Source organism: Trichosurus vulpecula, chromosome 8, assembly GCF_011100635.1.
Source record: "Trichosurus vulpecula isolate mTriVul1 chromosome 8, mTriVul1.pri, whole genome shotgun sequence".
Classification (NCBI taxonomy): Eukaryota; Metazoa; Chordata; class Mammalia; order Diprotodontia; family Phalangeridae; genus Trichosurus; species Trichosurus vulpecula.
The window spans coordinates 185,753,396-185,779,583 of NC_050580.1; the positions used below are offsets into that span (position 1 = coordinate 185,753,396).

General features: G+C 37.8%; 1 protein-coding gene across 1 annotated transcript in view; it reads right to left on the reverse strand.

Annotated features, from left to right (window-relative positions):
- RYR3 (ryanodine receptor 3) overlaps window positions 1–26,188 on the reverse strand; it is a 633,352-nt gene that overhangs the window by 440,888 nt on the left and 166,276 nt on the right. Inside the window, exons 11-15 of the mRNA XM_036736677.1 lie at window positions 21,858–22,031; window positions 18,833–18,954; window positions 4,598–4,766; window positions 3,463–3,598; window positions 1,436–1,531 (exon numbers count right to left, since the gene is read on the reverse strand). Of these exons, the coding sequence (XP_036592572.1) occupies window positions 1,436–1,531; window positions 3,463–3,598; window positions 4,598–4,766; window positions 18,833–18,954; window positions 21,858–22,031 (697 nt within the window). The remainder of the gene's footprint in view (window positions 1–1,435; window positions 1,532–3,462; window positions 3,599–4,597; window positions 4,767–18,832; window positions 18,955–21,857; window positions 22,032–26,188) is intronic.

The following is a 26,188-nucleotide window of genomic DNA, read 5'->3' on the forward strand; positions in this document are numbered from 1 at the left end:
AGCCCTCCAGCTTTGAAAAACCCAGATGGGGGCACCTAGGTGGTCCAATGAATAGAGCACTGGAGTCAGGAGGACCTGAGTTCAAATCTGGCCTCAGACACTTGACACACTTACTAGCTGTGTGACCTTGGCAAATCACTTAACCCCAATTGCCCTGTCTTCCCCCTAAAAAATTAAAAAAAAGAAAAACCCAGATGTTGGTGCGTCTCTCTCTGTGTATATATATTGTCTTGGTCAGACAGCCTGTCTATTGATTTGTATTATTTTGCTCTGTTTATATAATTTCTGCTTGTAATTTCTATGTGTTTTCTCTGAAGTTCAGGGTGCTGACTTTTCTCCCTGAACTAAATGAATGATATATGTATGTTTAATTAAAATAAGACTGTTAATCCCTTAAAGTTGCTTTCCTTAGAAAAGTGGATCAAAGAACCTGTCCTAGCAGCCCTCCTGTGTGCTGGTGTTATTGGTCTTACACCCCCACAGCAGCTGCTAACAACATTATTGTTACACAGGAATGGGTATCGTATCTTATCAAAAACATTTTTGCCATCAATTGATACAGTCATATGATTTTCTATGTATTTGTGCCCAATATAGTCTTTGACCCAGCATTGCCATTAGAAGGTCAACTATAACCCCCAGAGAAATCAAGGAAGAAAAAGAGACTCAGTACAAAAATATTTATGTCAGCTCTTTTTGTACTGGCAAAGAATTGAAAACTAAGAAGAATGGCTGAACAAATCATGCTATATTAATATGATGGCATATTACTGCTTTGTAAGGAAAGAAAGATTTCAGAGAAGCTTAAGACTTGTTTTTTTTTACAAGTTGAGATGAGTAGAATCAGTAGAAGAATTTATAAAACAGCACAACAATGTAAAGTCAAACAACTTTGAAAAACTTAAGAATTATGATCAATGTAATGACCAAACACAGTTTCAAGAAGACCAAAAATCCAGCATCCTACTGATCTAGCAGAATAGTGATCGATTCAAGATGCTGAAAGAGATATGCATTTTTGGCCACGGTCAACTGAGGTATATGCTTTCCTTTACTATGACTATTTATTATAATTTTTTTCATTTTTCCCATTGAAAGTAGGGGAAATGGAAGAAATAAAAAATAAATGCTTATTAATTAAGGTAAAATCAAAGTTTTAAAAAGATGGAGAACTTCATAGAATCTACAAGCTGATAAATGACAAATGAAAATTTGAGACTAACAAATGAAAATAGTTTTGTGAAATGCAACCTTATCTGTGAGAAATTCAGTACTTTGTTTTTACCTATTAAGGTTAACATATTTTTAGTACTTTGTAATCCATTACAAATTGACCAGTTGCAAGAATCCATCATGATGTCCTCCACAAGAAAAAAGAAGAAAAAACATTTTGTCTTACACAATCATAGGTTTTCTATCATAACCTATTTCTTACCTGAGGAAGATTCCAGCCTGTCTAATTTACTAATCAGCCAATCAAGGTTATTGGAGAACTGAGCGCAGTTATTTCTGTTACCACGAATGAGGGCAGCTGAAAACAAGATAAAATTTAATCACATAGATAAGAAATGACCAGTGACAGTAGCAGACCTGTGAACCTGCTGAATAAACATCTTTAAGAAGATTCCTTGACATTTAAATTAGAGAAAACAATCCTTCTCCCTTCATACCTTTGAGAAGATTACATTTTGTATTAGAAATAAAAATATGCAACTTGTTTCCAAAAGAGAGAGCACTGAGAATCAGGAATGTCCTGGACTTTGATTTTGATGACTAGGACTGAAGTTCTAGCTTCAAAACTTAGTGTATGACTATGGGCAAGTAACTTCCCATATCTAAGTTTCTTTATTCATCTGCACTATCTATCCTATTTACTTCACAGAATATTCTCAAGGAAAATGTTTGATAAACTTGAAAGAGCTACATCATTATATTATTTTACAAAACTAACATTGAAAAAGGTTTAAATGTTGTTTTTCATACAGTTACCCACTTTGATTCTTCTTTAAACTGTATGAGGAATATATGAAAGGAGTGTTGCTGACTTATGTTTTCTATTCCTAGGTGTTAAACTAAAGAGGAAGTATCCCTATACAGAAGGAGTATAACTATTGCCACTTTAGAACAGCTATGAAGACTGATGGTCCAAGGCTGGCAAAATGATCAGCCTCCGAGTAACCTGGGACTTTATACTGCCTGGCAATATATAGTATGAGCTTGTGGAAGAATGGTAAGCACGTAAGGTGAAAATCCATGCCTTACAGTCTGCTTTCAGACCTATGCTTCCTACTTCAGGAGCCACAGGAGGGCAGGATCCAAATTAAGATCTCATATCCATTTCTAACCCAGGGAACTAATCAGTCAATCAATCAACAGGTATTTTATTGAATCCAAGTCCCACTTAATCCTGGCCATTCATGAAGAAAAAACAAGCTTATTTCTTTGTGCTCTGATTCACACAAATAGCACACTGACTCTTAGAGTAACCTCTAGATGGGAGTTGGTCAGCTTGTCTTTCACTAAAAGATGCTACCAATGTAGTAGTACTACCAGAGTAGTACCAATGGATTTTACTGGAGAAAGTGGACAGACTATGCCAATTGGCTGGATAATTTTCCTTGAATCCTCTCTCCTGCAAAATTTCATTATGATGAACCCCTGAATTTGTATTGTTGTATATTAACATAGAAACAAACTCCATACCACAATTTCAGCCTTTGACTTTAACAACTAGCAAAAAGAAAAAAAAAAGGAGTAGTACTGGTACATGCTTAAGTCCATGTGTGAGATTAACCCTCTCTCTCATTAATACACTCTATTTGTACAGTGCTTACAGTTTGTAAAGTCTTTCACATACATAAAACTTTACATCAGGCCCAGGAAATATTTAAAGCAGTTAGTATTATCCGCATTTTATAGATGAACAAACTTATTCTCAAAGAGATGAAGTAAATTATTCATGGCCATATGGCTAATAAACAGGAGAACCACTTTTTATTCAGGTCATTTCATTCCTACTTCAGTGTTCTTTCCGCTAACAGAATAATCACATTGGCAAGTCAGCAGAAAATGGCCACAAAGTAGAAAATGAAAAGACAGTTTCAGATTTTAAAACAGTAATCTTTGAAATGAGCACAACTCAAGGAATCATAGTGTTATAATCTGTTTGTCCAAACAACTTGAGAAACTGATAAAATGCTTCATTCTAAGACACATCCAATTAGTTGCAGAGATTAGACCATAATATAGATATCCAGACACTCAGTCCAGGGCTCTATTATACTACACTGCTTTACCTTGATGATGCCAAAGCACCAGAATTACCACTCATCAACATAATTCATTGCTGGGTATAAAATAAAAAGGCCTGCCAGGTAGCTAGCCTTTGAAATAGGAAGGGAGTATTTGTCCTTTAACCCACTTTGAATCTCTTTCAATTGAAGAAATTTCCTCTGTACTCACCTAGCAATTGGTAGAGGAGGTTCAGAATTTCTTTCCAAGCTGTACCACTTTCTTCCCTTGCAAACCCAGTAAAATGTGCTACACTGTTGTAGGCATTTAAACGGTCAATGCAATTTAACACAAGGGCTAACATTCCCTAAAAAAGAAGATGAGGAAAGGAAAAATTCCTGCTTAGAAAATCTGTATCCTTATTTCTTTTCACAGCTTTCCCTTAAACACTTCAAAGTTTAAAGCTTATAGTGCTAATATGCAAATGTATCCATTGTGTGTGTGTGTGTGTGTGTGCTTTTAAAAAATATATGCATTGCTATGCATCAGAGACTTAAATAGCATACATTTTGGGGATGAGTCAGCAATCTCTCTTGATTTGTTTGTCCCCATGTGTTTAACTCAATCCAAAGACATACTGAAGAGGAAAGGGTGTGAATGAATCTCACAAAAGTCTGTTTTCCATTTGATGTAAAATGACTCACTTAGAAAAAGTGTTAGATACAGTACTTTGCAATTTAAAAAAAATGAATAAACTCAAGTAATTCCATTCGAACACAGCAAAGGACATCCATAATTCCTATAAATAAGGGGACTGGTTAGTGAAAAGATCAAAAAAGAATTTTGCAGTTACACTCTACTACATGTATAATAGCTGCATTCTGCATTTATTCCTGAATATTAAATAGAAACACCAAATGTATGCTTCAGCAGCCAACATGACATGCAAAATTTCCCTGCGGCCTTTGTCTTGGCACTAACTTCGGAAGCAAGAAGGTGATAAGGAAGCGCAACACAATTCAGTGGTATAGAAGTAGTACTCAGCTACTAGTTATTTTGAAAAGGGAGGTTCATTCTAAATGAGCTTTGAGTAGTATACATACTACTAAAGCATTAAATACAATATTATTTGCATGTACCATTTTGATTTTTTAAAAAAGGGTCTGTGTAATTAGAAATAGCAAGTAACCTGGATCTTGAGAATTCCTGTGATCTCATTTCATCCTTTCTCCCTACTATTCTCAACTCTCCTCCTCATGCAATGCTTCCTTAGAACTATAAATCTGAAGAGCAAATTCAATTAACATATTTTGGGTTCTAAGGGCAAAGCACAAAGACGGTCAAAAACTTTACTCTTAAAACTCACCTCTTCTTTAAACAGATTCTGCCTATTTTTGAGTGACCTGAGCTTGTTTTGCTTGTCTTCATGTTGCATCTCTTCCTCTGGAGGCTGAAAATAGGTGATCAGATCTTGCAAAGTCTGAAGGACTTCTTCTATAGGCAGAATGATGGGTGCAGCAGTTCGATTGTTTCCACTAATAAAACATGAATTCAGCCTGGTTCAGGGGTTAGTCATGAAACAATGGAGCTAACCAATATCTTCGGTAAACTGGAAAAATCCTTACTTCTCTGTACCTTACCTTTCCCAGGGAAAAGATAATCATTTTTCTCAGGATTATTAGTAGGCCTCTGACTAATAAAAACAATTCCATTTGGGAACCAAAGGTTAATCAGAAATAAATATTCACATTTGGTTTATAAGATATTTTATCCTACCTGTGTAAATTATAATCAATATACTCAACAGTCAATAACATAGCTGTGATTTTTCAGTGCTTCATACACACTAGTTGCTTAATAAAATTTGAAAGATGATTACTGTAGCGCATTACAAGACAGTGACATTCAACTAAGAGATTAAGGTAAAACTCAGTTTTCAGAGGTACCATTTCATTAACCCTTGAAATTCTATTATTTTAATAGAAGTAAACCTAAGTTATCTTTTTCCTTTTAAAGGATCAGCTTATAATTTTTTCTTTCAATTTTATTAATGTCTCCTTTGAATTTCAGAATTTCCATTTTGGTGTTTAATTGGGGATTTTTAATTTGTTATTTTTCCAATTTTCTTAGTTGCATGCCCAATTCATAGATCTTTCTTTCTTTCACTGATGTGCACATTTTGAGATATAAATTTAAATTTTACACTAAGTACTATTTTGGCTGCATCCTACAAATTTTGGAATGTTGTCTCATTGTCATTCTCTTTAAAGAAATTATTGTTTCTGTGATTATTCTTTGACCCACTCAATCTTTAGGATTGGATTAATTTCCAATTAGCTTTTAATCGATGCTTTCACAATCCTTTATTAAATGTAACTGTTATTGCATTATGGTCTGAAAAGGGTACATTTAATATTTCTGGCTTTCTGTACTTGATTGTGAGGTTTTTAATGCCCTAATACATGATCAATCCCTGTGAAGGAATGGATAGCTGAGAGAAAAGGTATAATCCTTTCTGTTCCCATTCAGATTTCTCCAAAGATCTATCATATCTAACTTTTCTAGGATTTATTCATCTTTTCGACTTTTTTTATTTTATGGTTAGATTTATCTAGTTCTTCAAGGCAAAAGTTGAGTTCTCCATTATTATAGTTTTATTGTCTATTTCTCTCTGTAATTTTGTTTTTGCTTTAAGCATTTGTTTGCTATGCCATTTAGTGCATGTATGTTTAGTATAATATTACTTCAATGTCTATGATTCTTTTCAGCAAGACGTAGTTACCCTGCTTATCCCTTTTAATTAGATCTATTTTTGCTATTGCTTTGTCTGAGATCATGATTGCTACCCCAGCACTTTTAACTTCAGCTGAAGCATGATAGATTTTGCTCCAGCCCCTTATTTTAACTCTGTGTCTCTCTCTGTTTCAAATTTTTTCCTTGTAAGCAACATATTGTTGGATTCTGGTTTCTAATCCACTTTGCTCCCTAATTTTGTCTTACGGGTGTGTTCATTACATTTACATTCACAGTTATGATTACTAACTGTGCATTCCTCTCCATCCTATTTTCTTCTGCTTATCCTTTTTCTTTTTTCATCCTGTCCCTCCTCTCAAGTCTGTTCTGCTTCTGACTACTGCCTTCTTTTATCTGCTCTCCCTTTTATCACTCCCCTTATCTCTTATCCCCTTGCCCTCCTATTTTCTTGTCAGGTAAGATAGATTTCTATTACTAACTGAGTATGTTTGAATCAATTTAGATGTGAGGTTCAGGCATTGCCTGATCCCCAACCCCTCACCATTTTAGATGAGATAATTTTCCCTACTCTTCCTTTCCATTTCCCCTTCTTTTTTAAATTTATTTATTATATTTAGTTTTCAGCATTGATTTTCACAAGAGTTTGAATTACAAATTTTCTCCCCATTTCTACCCTCCCACCCACTCCAAGATGGCATATATTCTGGTTGCCCTATTCCCCAGTCAGCCCTCCCTTCTGTCACCCCACTCCCCTCCCATCCCCTTTTCCCTTCCTTTCTTGTAGGGCAAGATAAATTTCTATGCCCTGTTACCTGTGTATCTTATTTTCTAGTTGCATGCAAAAACTTTTTTTTCTTGTTTTTGAACATCTGTTTTTAAAACTTTAAGTTCCAAATTCTCTCCCCTCTTCCCTTCCCACCCATCCTCCCTATGAAGTCAAGCAATTCAACATAGGCCACATGCGTATCATTATGTAAAATCCTTCCACAATACTCATGTTGTGAAAGGCTAACTATATTTTGCTCCTTCTTAACCTATCCCCCTTTATCCAATTTTCTCCCTTGACCCTGTCCCTTTTCAAAAGTGTGTTTTGGATTACCTCCTCCCCCATCTGCCCTCCCTTCTATCATCCACCCCCTTTTTTTTATCTTCTTCCTCCTTCTTTCCTGTGGGGTAAGATACCCAATTGAGTGTGTATGGTATTCCCTCCTCAGGTCAAATCTGATGAGAGCAAGATTCACTCATTCCCCCTCACCTGCCTTCTCTTCCCTTCCTACAGAAGTGCTTTCTCTTGCCACTTTTATGCGAGGAAATTTACCCCACTCTATCTCTCCCTTTCTCCCTCTCTCAATATATTCCTCTCTCATCCCTTAATTTGATTTTATTTCTTTTACATATCATCCCTTCATATTCAACTCACCCTGTGCCCTCTCTCTCTCTCTATATATATATATATATACACACGCATACATATATACACATAGACACACATATATATAATATACATACACACACACACACACACATATATATATATGTATACATATATATATATATATATATGTATACATATATATCTGCATATTCCCTTCAGCTACCCTAATACTGAGGTCTCATGAATCATACATGTCATCTTTCCATGTAGGAATGTAAACAAAACAGTTCAACTTTAGTAAGTCCCTTGCGATTTCTTTTTCTTGTTCTTTTTCTTGATTACTTTTTCATGCTTCTCTTGATTCTTGTGTTTGAAAGTCAAATTTTCTATTCAGCTCTGGTCTTTTCACTGAGAAAGCTTGAAAGTCCTCTATTTTATTCAAAATCCATATTTTGCCTTGGAGCATGATACTCAGTTTTGCTGGGTAGGTTTTAATCCTAACTCCACTGACCTCCGGAATATCATATTTCAAGCCCTTCGATCTCTTAATGTAGAAGCTGCTAGATCTTGGGTTATTCTGATTGTGTTTCCACAATACTCAAATTGTTTCTTTCTGGCTGCTTGCAATATTTTCTCCTTGATCTGGGGCCTCTGGAATTTGGAGACAATATTCCTAGGAGATTTCTTTTTGGGATCTATTTGAAGAGGTGATCTGTGGATTCTTTCAATTTCTATTTTGCCCTGTGGCTCTAGAATATCAGGGCAGTTCTCTTTGATAATTTCTTGAAAGATGATACCTAGGCTCTTTTTTGATCATGGCTTTCAGGTAGTCCAATAATTTTTAAATTATCTCTCCTGGATCTATCTTCTAGGTCAGTGGTTTTTCCAACGGGATATTTGACATTGTCTTCCACTTTTTAATTCCTTTGGTTCTGTTTTTGGTTCTGTTTCTCTTGATTTCTCATAAAGTCACTAGCTTCCACTTGCTCCAATCTCATTTTTAAGGTAGCATTTTCTTCAGTGGTCTTTTGGACCACTTGGGTAATTCTGCCCTTCAAGGCATTCTTCTCCTCATTGACTTTTTGGAGCTCTTTTGCCATTTGAATTAGTCTATTTTTAAGGTGTTGTTTTCTTCAGTATTTTTTTCAGTATTTTTTTGGGTCTCCTTTAGCAAGTCATTGACTTGTTTTTCATGGTTTTCTCACATCATTCTCATTTCTCTTCCCAATTTTTCCTCTACTTCTCTAATTTGCTTTTCCAAATCCTTTTTGAGGTCTTCCATGGCCTGAGACCAGTTCATGTTTTTCTTGGAGGCTTTTGATGTAGGCTCATTGACTTTGTTGACTTCTGGCTGTATGTTTTGGTCTTCTTTGTCACCAAAGAAAGATTCCAAAGTCTGAGACTGAATCTGAGTGCGTTTTCGCTGCCTGGCCATGTTCCCAGTCAACTTATTTGACCGTTTTTTCAGCAGGGTATGACTGCTTGTAAAGAGTACTTTGTTCCAAACTTGAGGGGATGCGCCGTTGTTTTCAGAGCTATTTCTATACAGCCAGCTCTGCCACACCAGCACTCCTCCTTCTCCAAGAACCCCCAACCCAGACTGGACTCAGATCTTCAGCAGGCTCTGCACTCCTGCTCTGATCCACCACTTAATTCCTCCCACCAGGTGGGCCTGGGACTGGAAGCAACTGCAGCTCTAGTTCTGTAGCTGCCCCACCTCTGCTGCCCCTCCAGAATGGTGGCTGAACCATGAACTCTATCCCCCTGTCCCCAGCAGCTTTTCTCACTAACCTTTGTTGTCTGGTGTTTGTGCATTGAGAAGTCTGGTAACTGCCGCAGCTCACTGATTTAGGGCACTAGGGCCTGCTCTGCCCGGCTCCTGGTCTGGTTGGTCTGCACCGCCCACGCTGGGCCCTGCTCTGCTCCGCACCCAGCTCTGTGCATGACAGAGCTCACCCAGCAACCATCCAGGCTTTCCTGGGCTAGAGCCCTGCTTCCCTCTGGTATTTGGTGGGTTTGGCAGTTGTAGAATTGGTTCAGAGCCATTTTTTGTAGGTTTTTGGAGGAACTTGGCTGGGAACTCACGCTAGTCCCTGCTTTCCAGCTGCCATCTTGGCTCCGCCCCCTCCATTCCTCCTTCTTACAAGGCATCCCTGTTTCTCACTTATCAATTTTTTTACAGCATATCAACATAATCAACTCACTTCTATACCCTTTTCACAGGGATTGATCATGTAATAGGGCATTAAAAACCTCATAATCAAGTACAGAAAGACAGAAATATGAAATGTACCCTTTTCAGACCATAATGCAATAACAGTTACATTTAATAAAGGGCTGTGGAAGCATAGAAATAGAATCCTTTTAACTGTCCTTACAATGATAAAATTCTCAGAAGACACATGTGCCATTTTCCCATATGGGAAGGTAAAGAGTTTAAGCTTACAAAGGACCTTATGATTTCTCTTTCCGTTTACCTTTTTATACTTCTTTTGAGTTTTATATTTGAAAGTCAAATTTTCTATTCAGTGCTGGTCTTTTTATCAAGAATGCTTGAAAGTCCTCTATTTCATTAAAGTTTATTTTTTCCCACTGAATGATTATATTCAGTTTTTCCTGATTAGGTTATTCTTGGTTGTAATCTCAGCTCTTTTGCTTTATGGAATATCATTCCTAGCTCTCCACTCCTTTAATGGGGTAGCTGCTAAGTCTCCTGTGATCCTGACTGTTACTCTACAATATTTAAATGGTTTCTTTCTTGCTACTTGAAGTATTTTCTTTTTGACCTGGGACCTCTGGAATTTGGCTATAATATTCCTACTAGTTTTCATTTTAGGATCATCTCATTCAGGTGGTGATCAATGGATTCTTTCAATTTCTGTTTTACCCTTTTGTTTCTGGGAATTTAGGGCATTTTCCTTGATAATTTCTTGAAATATGTTATATAGGCTTTTTCTTTGATAATTGTTTTCAAGTAGTGCATTCATTATTAAATTACTTTTCCTTGGTCTGTTTTCTAGCTCAGTTGGTTTTCTGATGAAATATTTCATTTTTTCTTCTATTTGTTCATTCTTTTGACTTTGTATTATTGTTTCTTGTTGTCTCATGTAGTCAATAACTTCCACTTGCCCAAATCAATTTTTAAGCAATTATTTTCTCCAGTGAGCTTTTGTACCTCTTTTCCCATTTGGCCAATTCTGCTTTTTTAAGAGTTATTTTGATCAGTGAAGTTTTGTAACTCCTTTTCTATTTGGCCAATTATATTTTTAAGTTGTTAATTTCTTCAGTATTTTGGGATGCCTCTTTTACCAAGTTGTTAATTGCTTTTTCATAATTTTCTTCTTTTGCTTTAATTTCTTTACCTAATTTTTCTTCTTCTACTCTTCTTTGATTTTGAAAATCATTTTTTTAGTTTTTATAGGAATTCTTGTTGGGCTTGTATACAATTCCCTTTTTTTTTTAAAAAAAGAGGTTTTGTTTATACTTGTTTTGGCTTCATTGTCTTCTTCTGAGTTTGTGTCTTGATCTTCTCTGTCATCACAGTATGTTTTTATAGACAGGTTCTTTTTGCTCATCTCCTGTCCCCCTGCTCCTTTTTTCACTTGGAACTTTATGTTAATGCTGGGCGCTCTGTTCCCAGTATAAGAGGAGGAAGAGCTCTGTCTCAAGCTTCAGGCTTTTTCACACTACTGTTTTCAGAGCTAATTCTGGGGGTTTGGAAGTTTTCAGTGCTTCTAAAGTGTGTGAACTGCAAGGAGGAGGGGTCACTCCCCTCTTTATCTGTACTTCATTCCTTATCCAGGAAGGGCCCCCAATTCCTTGAGATGGCAACTGATACCACTCCTAACAGTCCTTCCTCCTTTGGAATAGGAAATGATATTGTTTCGCAGGGTCCCTGATCCCTTGCAGCCTCTCAGGCCTCTTATTCCCTCTTGACTGGAAGTGCTACCTGACCTTGATCCATGATGTGGAAGTGGGTATAGGCAATGGAGTTGCCAAACAGAGTCTGGTCTAGTGTCTAGTGCTAGCCTTGTGTACCCTATAATCTCTTTCTGACCAGTTGCCAGATCCCCTTACTCTTTGGCTTGAGAGCTCCCGAAGCTGCTGTTGCTTCACTATCATCACTGTCTAGTCCCTTAACTGGTGTTTCATCCACATGGGCAGCAGGCCAGCCTTCTCCACCAAGTCACAGATTTCTCCTCTCAATCTCCTATGCTGAAAGCTGGAAGTATGTCTCACTCTGACCTTTCATTGGCTCTGACACTCCAGACTTTGGTTTCAGGCATTATTTTAAAGTAAATTTTAGGCATCATTGTTTAGAGGGGAATGTTAGGAGAGCTCAGTTGAATATATTCTCTACTCTGCCATCTTGGCTCCACCCCCTATGATTTTTTCAAACTATACTGTACTCCCCTCAACATGAGTTAACAGAAGTGTAAAGATCTTGTTCTGCTTGTTCCCTCTCTTTCCAAACTTCATTGTAATGTGGAGATGATCTTGAGTTTTTGGTGTTCTTAACAATGAAGCACAAACTGTAGATCTTCTTTCCAAGCTAAAAATGGTTCAATTACACTCTGATGCAGCTTACCTAAATACAGGGAGGCTTAATGACAAGATAATGTACTTTTTAGACTACAGCAAGTCCTTAAAACCCTCTAAAAAGACATGGAAGGGGTGAATTCTATATGTCAGTGGAGAGAGTTGCAGAATTGAATAAGAATTCTTTCCAAATGTTCTGAAATTATTCATTTCAATTCAAAGACTTCAAAAACTCAAAATTTAGCCAAAAAATTTCCTTCCCTAAATAAAACTTTTTTGTTGTTGTTTTTAATATGGAGCTGGTCACAAACAGCAAAGTAAACAATTTTCAACTTCATTTTCCTTCCCTTCCTCTGACTACTTTCAGGTAGTAATATAGCTAGGGAGTACAGATTATTTAAGAATAAAGAGAAAAGGGGTTTACTAACTGTGAGACCATCAATAAGTCACTTAACTTCTCTGGGGCTCATGTCCTCATCTGTAAAAAAAAAAAATGAGGTTTGGATTAAATAACCTCTGAGGCCCCTTCCAGTTTTAAATCTGATTCTATAATGTCTAACATCTCTCCCATCTTCAATTTTCTAAAGTGTTATGGTTGGATTTGAACTTAGATTTCCTAACTCTGAATCCAAGTATCTCTCCTCATCCATCTCATCCAATCCCCACTAAGGACTAGTATGTACAGGGGTAGGGTTGGGGGGCAGAGGGAGGAATAACACTCAAATCACTATTTTCCTTCTTTCTACTAAAGCAGGGCTGTCCAACCGTAGGTATTTATTGAAACAATAGACAATATATTTTGATTTGCCACTTTAGTGAGAGCTCTCCGGTAGTTTGGCTTAGTTTACTAAAGCATTTATATAAATTTCTATGCTTGTAGGCATGTCACATAAATCTAACTGAATGCGGCCCACAGGCTGCATTTTGGACAGCCCTGCACTAAAGTATTGTACCATTGCTAGAAGAATTAAAAGGCTGTTCCACTGTCCAACAGAGAACTTCTTAGGTCTTCAGAAGAACCTTTATGAACAGAGGCTAAAAGGAGTCTAAAGACACAGATCTCTCTCATCCCTGAGGCTGACACCAGCTCCCATCAAATATGACTGTTAATAGTGACGTTAATACACCTAGTATTTGTAGAAAACATCTATGTCTCTTTTTTATTTTTGTAAGTTTTTTGATAATCAATTTATTTTTAGTTTTCAATATTCACTTCCATAAGATTTTGAGTTTTTAATTTTCTCCCCCTTCCTCTCCTCCACTCTCCCCAAGATGGCTTGCAATCTGATATAGGCTCTACTTATACATTCATATTAAACATATCTTCACATTAGTTATAATGTAAAGAAGAATTCGAACTAATGGGAGGAACCATGAGAAAGAGGAAACAAAATAACAAAAGAAAAGGAGAGAAAATAGTATGCTTCCATCTGCATTCAGACTCCACAGTTCCTTCTCTGGATGTGGATAGCATTTCGCACGATGAGTCTTTTGGAGTTGTCTTAGATCCTTGCATTGCTGAGAAAAGCTAAATTATCACAAAATGTGGCTGTTACTATGTACAATGTTCTCTTGGTTCTACTCATTTCACTCAGCATCAGTTCAAATCAGTCTTTCCAGTTCTTCCTGAAGTCTGCCTGCTCATCATTTCTTCTGGCACAATAGTATTCCATTACATTCTTATACCATAACTTGTTCAGCCATTCCCCAAGTGATGACATCCCCTCAATTTCCAATTATTAGCCACCACAAAAAGAGTTGCTATAAATATTTTTGTACATGTGGGTCCTTTTCCCATTTGTATGATCTCTCTGGCACACAGACCTAGTAGTGGTATCACAGGGTCAAAATGTATGCACAGTTTTATAGCCTTTTGGGCATAGTTCCAAATTGCTCTCCAGAATGGTTGGGTCAGTTCACAACTCCACTAACAATGCATCAGTGTTCCAATTTTCCCACATCTTCTCCAATATTTTTCATTTTCCTGTTTTGTCATGTTAGCCAATCTGATAGGTGTGAGGTGGTACCTCAGAGTTGTTTCGATTTGCATTTCTCTAATCAATAGTGATTTAGAGCATTTTTTCATATGACCATAGATGGCTTTAACTGCTTCCTCTGAAAACTGACTTTTCATATCCTTTGACCATTTATCAATTGGGGAATGCTTTGTATCCTTATAAATTTGACTCAGTTCTCCATATATTTTAGAAATGAGGACATTATAAGAGATACTGGTTATAAAAATTGATTCCCAGCTTTCTGCTTCCCTTCTAATTTTGGTTGCATTGGCTTTGTTTGTGCTAAAACTTTTCAATTTAATGTAATCAAAATCATCTGTTTTGCATTTCACAATGTTCTCCATCTCTCGTTTGTTCATAAATTCTTCTCTTCTCCATAGATCTGACAGGTAAACTATTCCTTGCTCTCCCAGTTTGCTTATAGTATCAGCTTTTACATCTAAATCATGTACCCATTTTGACTTTATCTTGGTATAGGGTATAAGATGTTAGTCTATATCTAGTTTCTGCCATACTATTTTCCAGTTTTCCCAACAGTTTTTGTTAAATAGTGAGTTTTTATCCCAGAAGCTGAAGTCTTTGGATTTATCAAATAGTAGATTACTATAGTCACTGACTATTGTCTCTTGTGTACCTAACCTATTCCACTGATCCATCACCCTATTTCTTAGACATTATCAAGTAGTTTTGATGATTACTATTTTATAATACGATTTAAGATCTGGTACAGCTAGGACACCTTCCCTTGGATTTCTTTTCATTAATTCCCTTGATATTCTGGACCTTTTGTTCTTCCAGATGAATTTTGTTATTGTTTTTTCTAGCTCTGTAAAATCATTTTTTGGTAGTTTGATTGGTATGGTACTGAATAAGTAAATTAATTTAGGTAGAATTGTCATTTTTATTATATTAACTCAGCCTACCCATGAGCAATTGATATTTTTCCAATTACTTAGATCTGACTTTATTTGTGTGAAGTGTTTTGTAATTGTGTTCATTTAGTTCATATAGGTTTGTTTTGGCAGGTAGACTCCCAAATATTTTATAATGTCTAAATGACTTTAAATGGAAGGAAACATCTGTATCTCAAAAAGATATCTATAAAATGTCCTTCTCTGTCCCCTACTTAGAAAGTAGAGGAAACTAGTCTCATACTTCCTACTGACAGAGATGCTAAGGTATGGGGAGAGGGGACATTTGACCAGGGCCATCAAAGGAGAGAGTAGCAAAGCAAAAGTGAAGTGAGGCATTCTAACTCTAAGCTTTTAGTTCCATTCCTGTGACTATACTACTTCATTAAAGAGAAGATTAAAGAAATGAAAAGAATTTTTTATTCCACATATGTGTGAATGCACTAACATGTACACAGATTCCCCCTAAAGCTTCCTTGAGGAAAAAAAAATATTTTTGGGAACCAACAACTCTTGGTTTCAAGGAAGATGAATTTACCACAAGACAAGGAAATAAAATAGTTATATTCTTTGGCAGCATCTCCCAGTCCAGTGATTGAGAGTAGACAGTTCAGTTACTAACTCCATGAAATCTCAGCATTACTCTGGCAATGTAAAATTTACAGTGCTAATCTAATTTAATCCCAAGTTATTCAATAATTATGAATGTTCTAGCAGTTCTCTGCAAATCCATCAGCTACGGCATATTAGAGCTTTCTCCTCTGTAACATAAAACAAAATAAGTTCAGTGAGATCTGAATTAAGTAAGACTAGAGCCAGGGCGGAGCCAAGATGGCAGCTGAAAAGCAGTGAGCTCCCCACTAAGTCCCTATAAAAACCTACAAAAAATGGCTCTGAACCAATTCGAGAACTGCAGAACCGACAAAACAGCAGAGGGAAGCAGGGCTCCAGCCCAGGACAGCCAGGATGGTCTCTGGGTGAGGTCTATCCCACACGGAGTTGGGAGCTGGGAACGGAGCAGAGCAGAGCCCAGCGTGAGCTGCTCGGACCAACCAGACCAGGAGCCAGGTGGAGCGGGCCCTAGCGCCCTGAATCAGTGAGCTGCAGAAGTTACGAGACTTCTCAACCCACAAACACCAAAGACAGCAGAGAAGGTTAGTGGGAAAAGCTGCGGGAGTGGAAGGAGTCCACAGTTCGGCCACCGCCCTGGGGCAGCGGAGGTGGGACAGCTACAGCTGTTGTTGCTTCTGGCCCCAGGCCCACCTGGTGGGAGGAATTAAGTGGTAGATCAGAGCAGGAGTGCACGGCCTGCTGAAGATCTAAGCCCAGTCTGGGTTGGGGGTTCTTGGGGAAGGAGGAGTGCTGGTGTGGCAGAGCTGGCACATCCCCCCCAAACATGGAACATAGAACTCTTTAGTCTACAAGCAGTCATACCCTGCTGAAAAACTCAAGGGTCAAGTTAGCTGGTTGGGAATATGGCCAGGCAGCGAAAACACACCCAGATTTAGTCTCAGACTTTGGATTCTTTCTTTGGTGACAAAGAACACCAAAACACACAGCCTAAAGAAGTCAACAAAGTGCAAGAGCCGACACCAAAAGCGTCCAAGAAAAACATGAACTGGTCCCAGACCATGGAAGAGCTCAAAAAGGATTTGGAAAAGCAAGTTAGAGAAGTAGAGAAAAAATTGGGATGAGAAATGAGAAGGATGTGAGAAAACCATGAAAAACAAGTCAATGACTTGCTAAAGGAGACCCCAAAAAATACTGAAAAATACACTGAAGAAAACAACACCTTAAAAAACAGACTAACTCAAATGGCAAAAGAGCTCCAAAAAGCCAATGAGGAGAAGAATGCCTTGAAAGGCAGAATTAGCCAAATGGAAAGGAGGTCCAACGGACCACTGAAGAAAACACTACCTTAAAAATTAGATTGGAGCAAGTGGAAGCTAGTGACTTGATGAGAAATGAAGATATTATAAAACAGAACCAAAGAAATGAAAAAATGGAAGACAATGTGAAATACCTCCTTGGAAAAACCACTGACCTGGAAAATAGATCCAGGAGAGATAATTTAAAAATTATTGGACTACCTGAAAGCCATGATCAAAAAAAGAGCCCAGATGTCATCTTTCAAGAAATTATCAAGGAGAACTGCCCTGATATTCTAGAGCCACAGGGCAAAATAGAAATTGAAAGAATCCACAGATCGCCTCCTCAAATAGATCCCAAAAAGAAATCTCCTAGGAATATTGTCTCTAAATTCCAGAGCTCCCAGATCAAGGAGAAAATATTGCAAGCAGCCAGAAAGAAACAATTTGAGTATTGTGGAAACCCAATCAGAATAACCCAAGATCTGGCAGCTTCTACATTAAGAGATCAGAGGGCTTGGAATGCGATATTCCAGAGGTCAATGGAGCTAGGATTAAAACCTAGAATCACCTACCCAGCAAAACTTAGTATCATGCTCCAAGGCAAAATATGGATTTTTCAATAAAATAGAGGACTTTCAAGCTTTCTCAGTGAAAAGACCAGAGCTGAATAGAAAATTTGACTTTCAAACACAAGAATCAAGAGAAGCATGTAAAGGTAAACAAGAAAGAGAAATCATAAGGGACTTACTAAAGTTGAACTGTTTTGTTTACATTCCTACATAGAAAGATGATGTGTATGATTCATGAGACCTCAATATCATAGTAGCTGAAAGGAATATGCATATATATATATATGTTTATGTATATATATATAAGTGAATGTGCATGTATGTATATATATAAAGAGAGAGAGAGCGGACACAGGGTGAGTTGAAGATGAAGGGATGATATCTAAAAGAAATAAAATCAAATTAAGGGATGAGAGAGGAATATATCGAGAGAGGGAGATAGGGAGAGATAGAACGGGGTGGATTATCTTGCATAAAGGTGGCAAGAGGAAGCAGTTCTGTGGGAGGAGGGGAGAGGGCAGGTGAGGGGGGAATGAGTGAATCTTGCTCTCATCAAATTTGGCCTGAGGAGGGAATACCATACATACTCAATTGGGTATCTTACCCCACAGGAAAGAAGAGGGAAGAAGATAAAAAAGGGGGGGGGAGGATGGAGGGGAGGGCAGATGGGGGTGGAGGTAATCAAAAACAAACACTTTGGAAAGGGAACAGGGTCAAGGGAGAAAATTCAATAAAGGGGGATGGGTTGGGAAGGAGCAAAATATAGTTAGTGTTTCACAACATGAGTATTATGGAAGGGTTATACATAATGATACACATGTGGCCTATGTTGAATTGCTTGACTTCGTAGGGAGGGTGGGTGAGAAGGGAAGAGGGGAGAGAATTTGGAACTCAAAGTTTTAAAAACAGATGTTCAAAAACAAAAAAAAAAAGTTTTTGCATGCAACTAGAAAATAAGATACAGAGGCAATGGGGCGTAGAAATTTATCTTGCCCTACAAGAAAGGAAGGGAAAAAGGGATGGGAGGGGAGTGGGGTGACAGAAGGGAGGGCTGACTGGGGAACAGGGCAACCAGAATATATGTCATCTTGGAGTGGGGGGGAGGGTAGAAATGGGGAGAAGATTTGTAATTCAAACTCTTGTGAAAATCAATGCTGAAAGCTAAATATGTTAAATAAATAAATTTAAAAAAAAGAAAAAAAAAGAAACACCTATTGACTGGAGGAATGGTTAAAAAAAAGAAAAAAGTAAGACTGGAGCCAAAGTCCACTTAGTTTCATTTGCAAGTGAAAACATATTAGGCAGGAGAATATCTCACATCTTGATTGACCCTGCTTATTAAAAAGCAGGCAGTTGTGAGGGAAAAGAGTGGTGCCAAAGGGAAGGTCCCAAATGTGAAAAAGAAAATTCACTGATCCAGCTTTCTGTTGTAGGTTAGCTCTACTGGTGCTTAGTTGTTTCCTGTCTTGCTTTATACAATAAAATAAAAGTGAATGATAAAAGAATGCCATGAGACCCACATCAACGGGATTAACAGGGAGACATACAAAAACTATTCATTTACCTTATAAATTGGCTAAATAAGGATGTTGTGTTCCGGATGATCCGAGCAGCCTGGGACTCCTCATGCTGACATCTCTGAAGTGTTAAGCCATCATCCATGTGGCCCTCTTGATGGAGTATTACCTGTATAGAGAGGTAAATGCAAGGCAAGTCTTCTGTCATACACCATCCCCTAAACTGACCAGCAAATGTCATTTGCATAACTCTCTCTCCTTTATCACTTCCTACCAAATTTTAGAGACAGTTTTCAAACCTAAAGCGTTAACACAGTTGGTTTGGGTCTATCTACCCACTCACTCACTTCTGATCCTCAGTGCTCTGACTGCAAATGAAATATAATGGGACAGCTTAAATTGGAGTTGTTGGACTTATTAGGTAAATTGGAAAAAGGAAAAACATATCTCACAAATACATAGATTTTTCTTTTAAACTGGATATAAAACCTCTGCAAACCTTAAAGCCCTCTGTGAATTATTGCTGTTGTTGTTGATAATAATCATTATTACTTTTCCTGGCAATTGGAATATCAGAACTTTACCCCCCAGATATATAGCATTAGAATCAAAAAGAAAATTTAAAACAAAACTCTTTACTAGTTGGATTATGCTGACTAAAGAGAGGCTGTAAATCTTAGATATAATCATACTCTGAGTCAGATAACCTAAGTAGCAGCAGAAGACAGACACGAGAATATCCATTTTAACAGTACTGAAGGACGGTACAAAGATGAAGTCATAGAGGCCAAATTTTTGTTACTATAAATAAAGAGCTGTTATGTGATATTTTTACCTTTTTGTGGGGCTAGAAATGAGGTGGAGGTCAGCAGCTGACTACCTCTGCTCTCCTTGGAGAAAAAACAGTCTAACCACATACCCTTTGTAAGGCTGTTCAACCAACAGACACAGTGGTGCTTCTTGGCATTTAACTTCTTTTAACAGTAACAAAAGGAAAAAAAGTGAACTAATATAGATCTCAAAGTACATGTGCCAATGTCTAAAGAAGAGAGTTGCCTTACAAATAAACTTCATTTAAAAAGAAGTGTCTCTGCTCTGTCTTGTCTTAGGAACATAAGAAATATTATACTAGATCAGACCTTATAAAACTCCACTTCTCTATTTTTTCAAAGGCATGACCAACTGCAATAAATCCCAGAAAAGAAAATACTGCTTTGCAAAGTCTTGTGCCTCTTACTTAACCTAAGAGCCTAGGCTCTTTCTTGCTTTGAGGTTCAGGTAAGAATGTGCTCTTAATCATCTGATTGACTAAGTGCTACAACACATTATTCTGCTTAGCACCTCCCAGCAACTGCTTAACGATGTTGCAGTCAGAATTTGAAAAACATTGCTAGTGTATGTACACTAGTGGATTTCTTTTGGCTTCTGTCCCAGATCTCTGGTCCCTAAGGACCAGAGCTTCTTAAGTTTTGCTTGTTCAGTTAATGCATTCAAACCAACTAGCAAAACAAGACTATAACAGGCACAGGGGAAAAGTCAGTTCTTTGAACTATTATAAGTCCTATGATCTCAGAGGCAAAGTTTATGCATACGTGTGTGTGTGTGTGTGTGTGTGTGTGTGTATATATACATATATATACACATATGCATGTGTATATATACATAGACATATACATATGTACATATACACATGTGTATTGCTCTCTAGAAGGGGCTATATGACTCAAGCTTAAATCTCATCTTTAGAGAGAAAGGGCCAACATGAACTCATAGCAGTTAAGACATCACTCCCCCAGTTTTACCTCAGTTATCTTCTGACTACGTAGGCTAAGTGAATGTTTGGTTTAGTGTGATCTATTCAGATTCCCTGCTCTTCATTAAAAAATGCTTCATATGCATACTGATATGTCCCACCATTTAGAAGAATTTACAAAAAGGCAGAGCATACATATGATCCATTATTGTGATTCTATAATTTTATAGTTTTATCTACTTTTAGTTCTTTCTTTTTGGTGTTTTGGTTTTTGGGAGGTTTTTTTGGTCTCTTCTAAAGAAGAGACTTAAGCCACTTCATCATCTTAACAATTCTCTGCATCTTCCCACCTTCATTATGTCTTTCTTGAAATGTAGGAACCAGAATTTCAGATAGCTTTAGAAATATAAGCACATAATTCTTTTACCTGTGATATATGTGTATGTAGGTATGTATATGTATATACACACATACACATATACATGTAGGTACACACATGTGTATATATGTGTATATATTTTATGTGTATCAGTATCTATATTTGCAACCCTCTTTTGGTTCTCAATTGGTCTTCCAAAGATGAAACCTCAAATACTTAGTATTTGTTCCTTGCTGCAAATCAAAAGATGGTCTAAGACAGAAAATAACTGCCTAAAGAAGATGCTCACACTTGAATCCAGGCCATTTTCCCTACTGTTGGCAGACTAAAACAAAATATTCAAACATGGGGGAAAAGTTTAGTAATATATCACTACCCCACCTCATTGAAAGTCTATACCTTATTCAAAATGGATTTTATTTTTCTTGCTTTCTCAATGGGGGGAGATGGGAAGAGAATTCGGAGCTGAAAATAAACAAAAAATTTTAAAAGAAAACCTATGCTTATGGATTTATGTTATTACATAATCTATGTTTTCTATGTGTGTGTCCTATTTAACCTCTATTTTTTGTTTAAACAAATGAAAAAGTCAAGTTTAATCACAAAAGTAATGGGGTATATGATTCTAAAATAGTAGTGAACTTTTAAATCATTTACACTAGGCTTTTGAAAGAATTATATGATTTTTGGTGGTGGGATTAGGGACAGGGATAGATGCTTTATATTCTTAAAAGTGTTTTAAGGTGAAAATGAAATCATTTTGAATTCCTTAGGAAATACCAACTGATAGTGTAAATAGTTCAGAAAATTAGGCAAACATTCTAGACTAAGTGTAGTTCACATTGCAAGAGTCCCCTTGACGCCAATTAATTTCTATTACTCAAATATTTCTAAGGTGAAGTAACACAGGTATAGATGTACAGATGGTGAAACTGCTCACCTTTCTTTTCAGTGGGCCAAGGCGCGATGTTTTGGCATCTTGTGCTTTGTACGTCACCCACAGACCACTAGCTATGTGCTGGACAAAGCATATGGAGTCTCCGTACTTTATTTCTGCAATTCCCATGCCTTCAATATCCCGCTTATGACTGGAATCCAATTTTTCCTTACTCTCCTATTAACAACCCCCCCCCAAAAGCATACTGTTATTTTTTTCAGTATATAGAAAATGAACATTAAAATCATTATTAGATAATTCATGAATCTAGAAATGGATTAGATTGTGACTAGCTGGAAATAATGAATCCCAAAGCAAAAAATTTCAGAAACGATTATTTTACCATTTAACTCCTCAGTCCTTGAAAGTCCTTGTTGCAACCTGAGCAAAAAAGGTTGCTCCCAAATTAAGAAAAAAAAAACAAACATGTGTATGTGTGTGTTTTAACTGATTTCAACTTAGCTGTTTAGAAGTCATAATGTGTTGTCCCAGAAAAATGGTTAGACTCACTAATCAATCAAGTCATTGATTTATTCATTCAAACAAACAATCATTATGCATGTGGCAGAGTAGTACAATTGAAAGAGCACTGGCTTTGGAGTAGGAGGACCTGGGTTCAGATCCCAACTCTTCCACTTACGAATTATGTGACCTGTGGTAAGATATTTAGTATCAACGGATCTCAGTTTTCACACCTGTAATAGGAGGGAGTTAAATGACCTCTAAAATGCTTGATATATAGTAAGCTCTTAATAAATGTGTTTCATTCATTTGCTCATATGCAATACATTTTATCATGGGTTTACAATCTAGCAGGTAGAAGTATGGCATTATACAGATAAATAAAACATAAATTGGCACATGATCAGTGCTACTAGGTAAATGGGAAGGAGGAAATAAGCATTTATATAATACCTACTTTATGTCAGATGCTATGCTAAGTGCTTCACAAATGCTGTCTCATTTGATCCTAAAAATAACCCTTTGAGGTAGGTGCTATTATTAACTTCATTTTACAGATTAGGAAATAATCTATAATGAGGCAAACAGGTCAAGTGACTTACCTAGGTCACCTAGCTAGTAAGTATCTGAGATGAGATTAGAACTCAGGTCTTCTTGACTCCAGACCCAGCACTCTATTCGCATATCCTCTAAATAATAAATATGTAAGTATAAAATGCCATGTAAGTAAAAAAATCAATTCACTACTAGGCAGAAGGGGGAAATCACCTACAAACTCTAACAACCAGAGTTAACATTGTTTCTATGAGAAAAATTCATTCCAAATTTAAACTTGGGATTCCAAGAACATGTTTCCCCTTAATACTAGGAACTCCTCATCATGGAGAATGCCTACATGTGGTGGGTAGAAGAAGAGGCACTAGCAAAGTAGAGAAAGAAGGAATAGCTCAAGAAGTAAGAGGAGAATCTAGATCCTGAAATACCAAGAAATTGAGAGGAATCTAAAGAGCTTTAGGAAGGAAGAAATGGTCAACTAATTGTGTCAACTACTACAGAGAGATAAAATGAAATGAAAATTGTCTTAGTCTTTCCCTGATTCAGACTGGTGTGGGTTGAGGAACTACTGTTGGAGATTGGGAGGTGGGGAGGGGGGAAGAGAAGGGAAAGATCTCAAGTGAAGATAAATGCACAGGGAGATTTTTCTGTCTGGGCTTACTCCTTGTCACACCATTTTTCCCCCTTAGAGGTCTCAGGCAGCTTGGCCTGCCAGCTTCTCATCTCTCCTCCTTTGAACCAGATCTAATGCAAAGGAAAACCCAATCCTGAAATAAGCATTTTTAAAAATTTTCTAAGAGTTTTTACTATTATCAACGATAGGAAACAGGGAAAGAATAGAAATGGCTTTCTCCCATTCAGTCCGTTGAGAAGCATTTATTATGTTCCCACTACGTGCCAGGCCCTGTCGCTACACGCATTTTTCATTCCAGCCAAACTGAACTACTCTAATCCCCTAAACATACACTAGGTCTGCTGTTGAGGAGCCATTTTTCACCTTCTTCCCTATGCTTAAAATGTCTTCTCTCTTTCTTAATCTGTTGAATTTCTACCCATCTTTTAAGCCAAACTTAAATTCTATCCCCTCTAGTAATCCTTTCTAGACTATATAATTCCCCTACATACACACACATGCACGCACACACACACACAGACACACACACACCCCTTGTCCCACATGATAAATACCTTCCCCCTTGGATTTCACACAACACTTTGACAACTGGAATACACTTAGGTATTACTGAGTATCGCAGTGGTGTGTGTGTATTATCCTAAACTTCATCAGGATAAGGACCAAATCTCTACATCTCCCAAGTACTTAGCACAGTGATCTGAATCAAATAGGCATTTAGCTTTTTTAATGTTAAACAAAGCCTCCCTTGCCATTTTTTACTTATACCCCAAGAGGTAAAGAGGTAATTATGGTATATTTCATATTCAGAAAGAAGTAAGATTCATCTATATTTCAGGGAGATGCCCAGGATTAGGCACTTCCTCATACAAATGAGAGCAAGGGATCTCAGGTGAGAAACAGGACCCAACATGGCAGAAGCAAGGTTGAAACAGGACATGCTGGGGCTTGGGGAACAGAAGCAGTTGATGGATGGAAAAAGACCCCCAAATTTATTTTCCTTTCCTTTCTCTCTTTCAACTTTACTACTATGTTTAAGTATAATGTGAAGGAAAAGTGTGAGGGCTGAGGATAGGGTTGTAGGCATCAGTGCAGCCTGGTGCTTCAAGAAGGAAAGGGAAAGAGGATCAAAGGAAAGGTATCATCTTGCCCAATCCCTTCATTTTAACTGAGATTCAGACCTTAGGTGACTTGCAAAAGTAGTGAAAGTAGCTGATGTGGGATTCAATTTCTAGTCCAAATTCAAGGGAAAAAAGGTAAATCAGTTGTGGCTGTGAAAATCAGATTAAAAAAGTAGAAACCTATGAAAAGAGGAAAATGCACATGGCTGAAGGGTAGATTGTAAGCTCCTTAAGGGCAGGAGCTATGTTTTACCTCTTTTTTGTATCCCCAGCACTTAGTACATGCCTGGCATAGTAAGTGCCTAAGACATGTTTACTGACTGAAGCTCTCTTTTTCTGGTCATAGTTAGTTCTCTATTGTTTTTGTTTGTTTGTTTTCACTTTCTTTATACAATCACTTGAGAAACAGATCTTAAAAGGGCTATGAAATCTGTAGCAGATAGGTTGGAACTCTTACAAGTTTGGAGGGTTTAGGTAAAATGGATATTATAGAGATACCTCTAAAAAAAGTGAATCTGAGCATATCTGAGGGAGTTAGAAGCCACTAGTAGACTGAGGGGGGCAAATTTCCAAGCCAGAAGAGTCCAAAAGGTCAACGGGACAGCTCTGTAGGCTGGGAGAGCGCCTGGCGCTTGGAGCTGCACCAGAGAGCACCAAAGCAAAAGCAGCTGCAGAAACCAGCCAATAATCCAGGCTGGGAGAAAGCTGGGCACCGGTGGAAAACCCCAGGCCTCCCAGCACGGGATGGGAGTCTGTCAAAGCAACTGGAGGCAGCAGCAGCACAATGGCCTGTGGCCATGAGACATCTTCGCCTGAGGCTTGAAGCCCAAAGATTTGAAACCTGCCTTCTTGAACGTCCAGGAGACATAATGACCAGGTAAGTGTCTCTCATCCCTCCCTCCCTCCCTCACTGACCTAGACAATTCCTCGGGGGGAGGGGGAACACCAGAACAGAGGAGACAGAAGTGGGGCTTCAGTAACCAAAGAGTGGGAACTCCTGAGTCCCAGAAGGGCAGAGCCAGCAGGGGTCAACACCTGGAACCCAGATGTCCCTTTGCACAACCGGTGGAAGTGGCAGACACCAGCACAGACAATAGCTGAGACCCCTGGGGCTAGAGAACAACCCCAGGGGAAGAAGACACTTTTGGCATCCAGACAACCCCTCCCCCACACCTTAAGAAACCCAAGGCCATAATATACAAAGCCAGCAACTAGGCTTACAATTCCCAGAACAAGAAACCTAGGACAGAGATCCCTGAGCCTCAAAAGCAAAAATCCACCGTAAAGTCAGGAAAAACATATACAATACGAAGAAGAACACGAAAAACCGAGGACCATTGATTCTTTCTATGGAGACAGGGAAGATCAAAATACGAATTCGGAAGAGGACAGCACTGACCATATACCCACATCTCATACCTCAAAAGGGAATGTGAACTGGTCTCAAGCCGAAAAAGCATTCCTGGAAGAACTAAAGGAGGAATTTAAAAACCAAGTTAGGGAGATAAAAGAAAAAATGGAAAGAAAAAATTGGCAAAATGGTTAAGGAGATTCAGAATCTA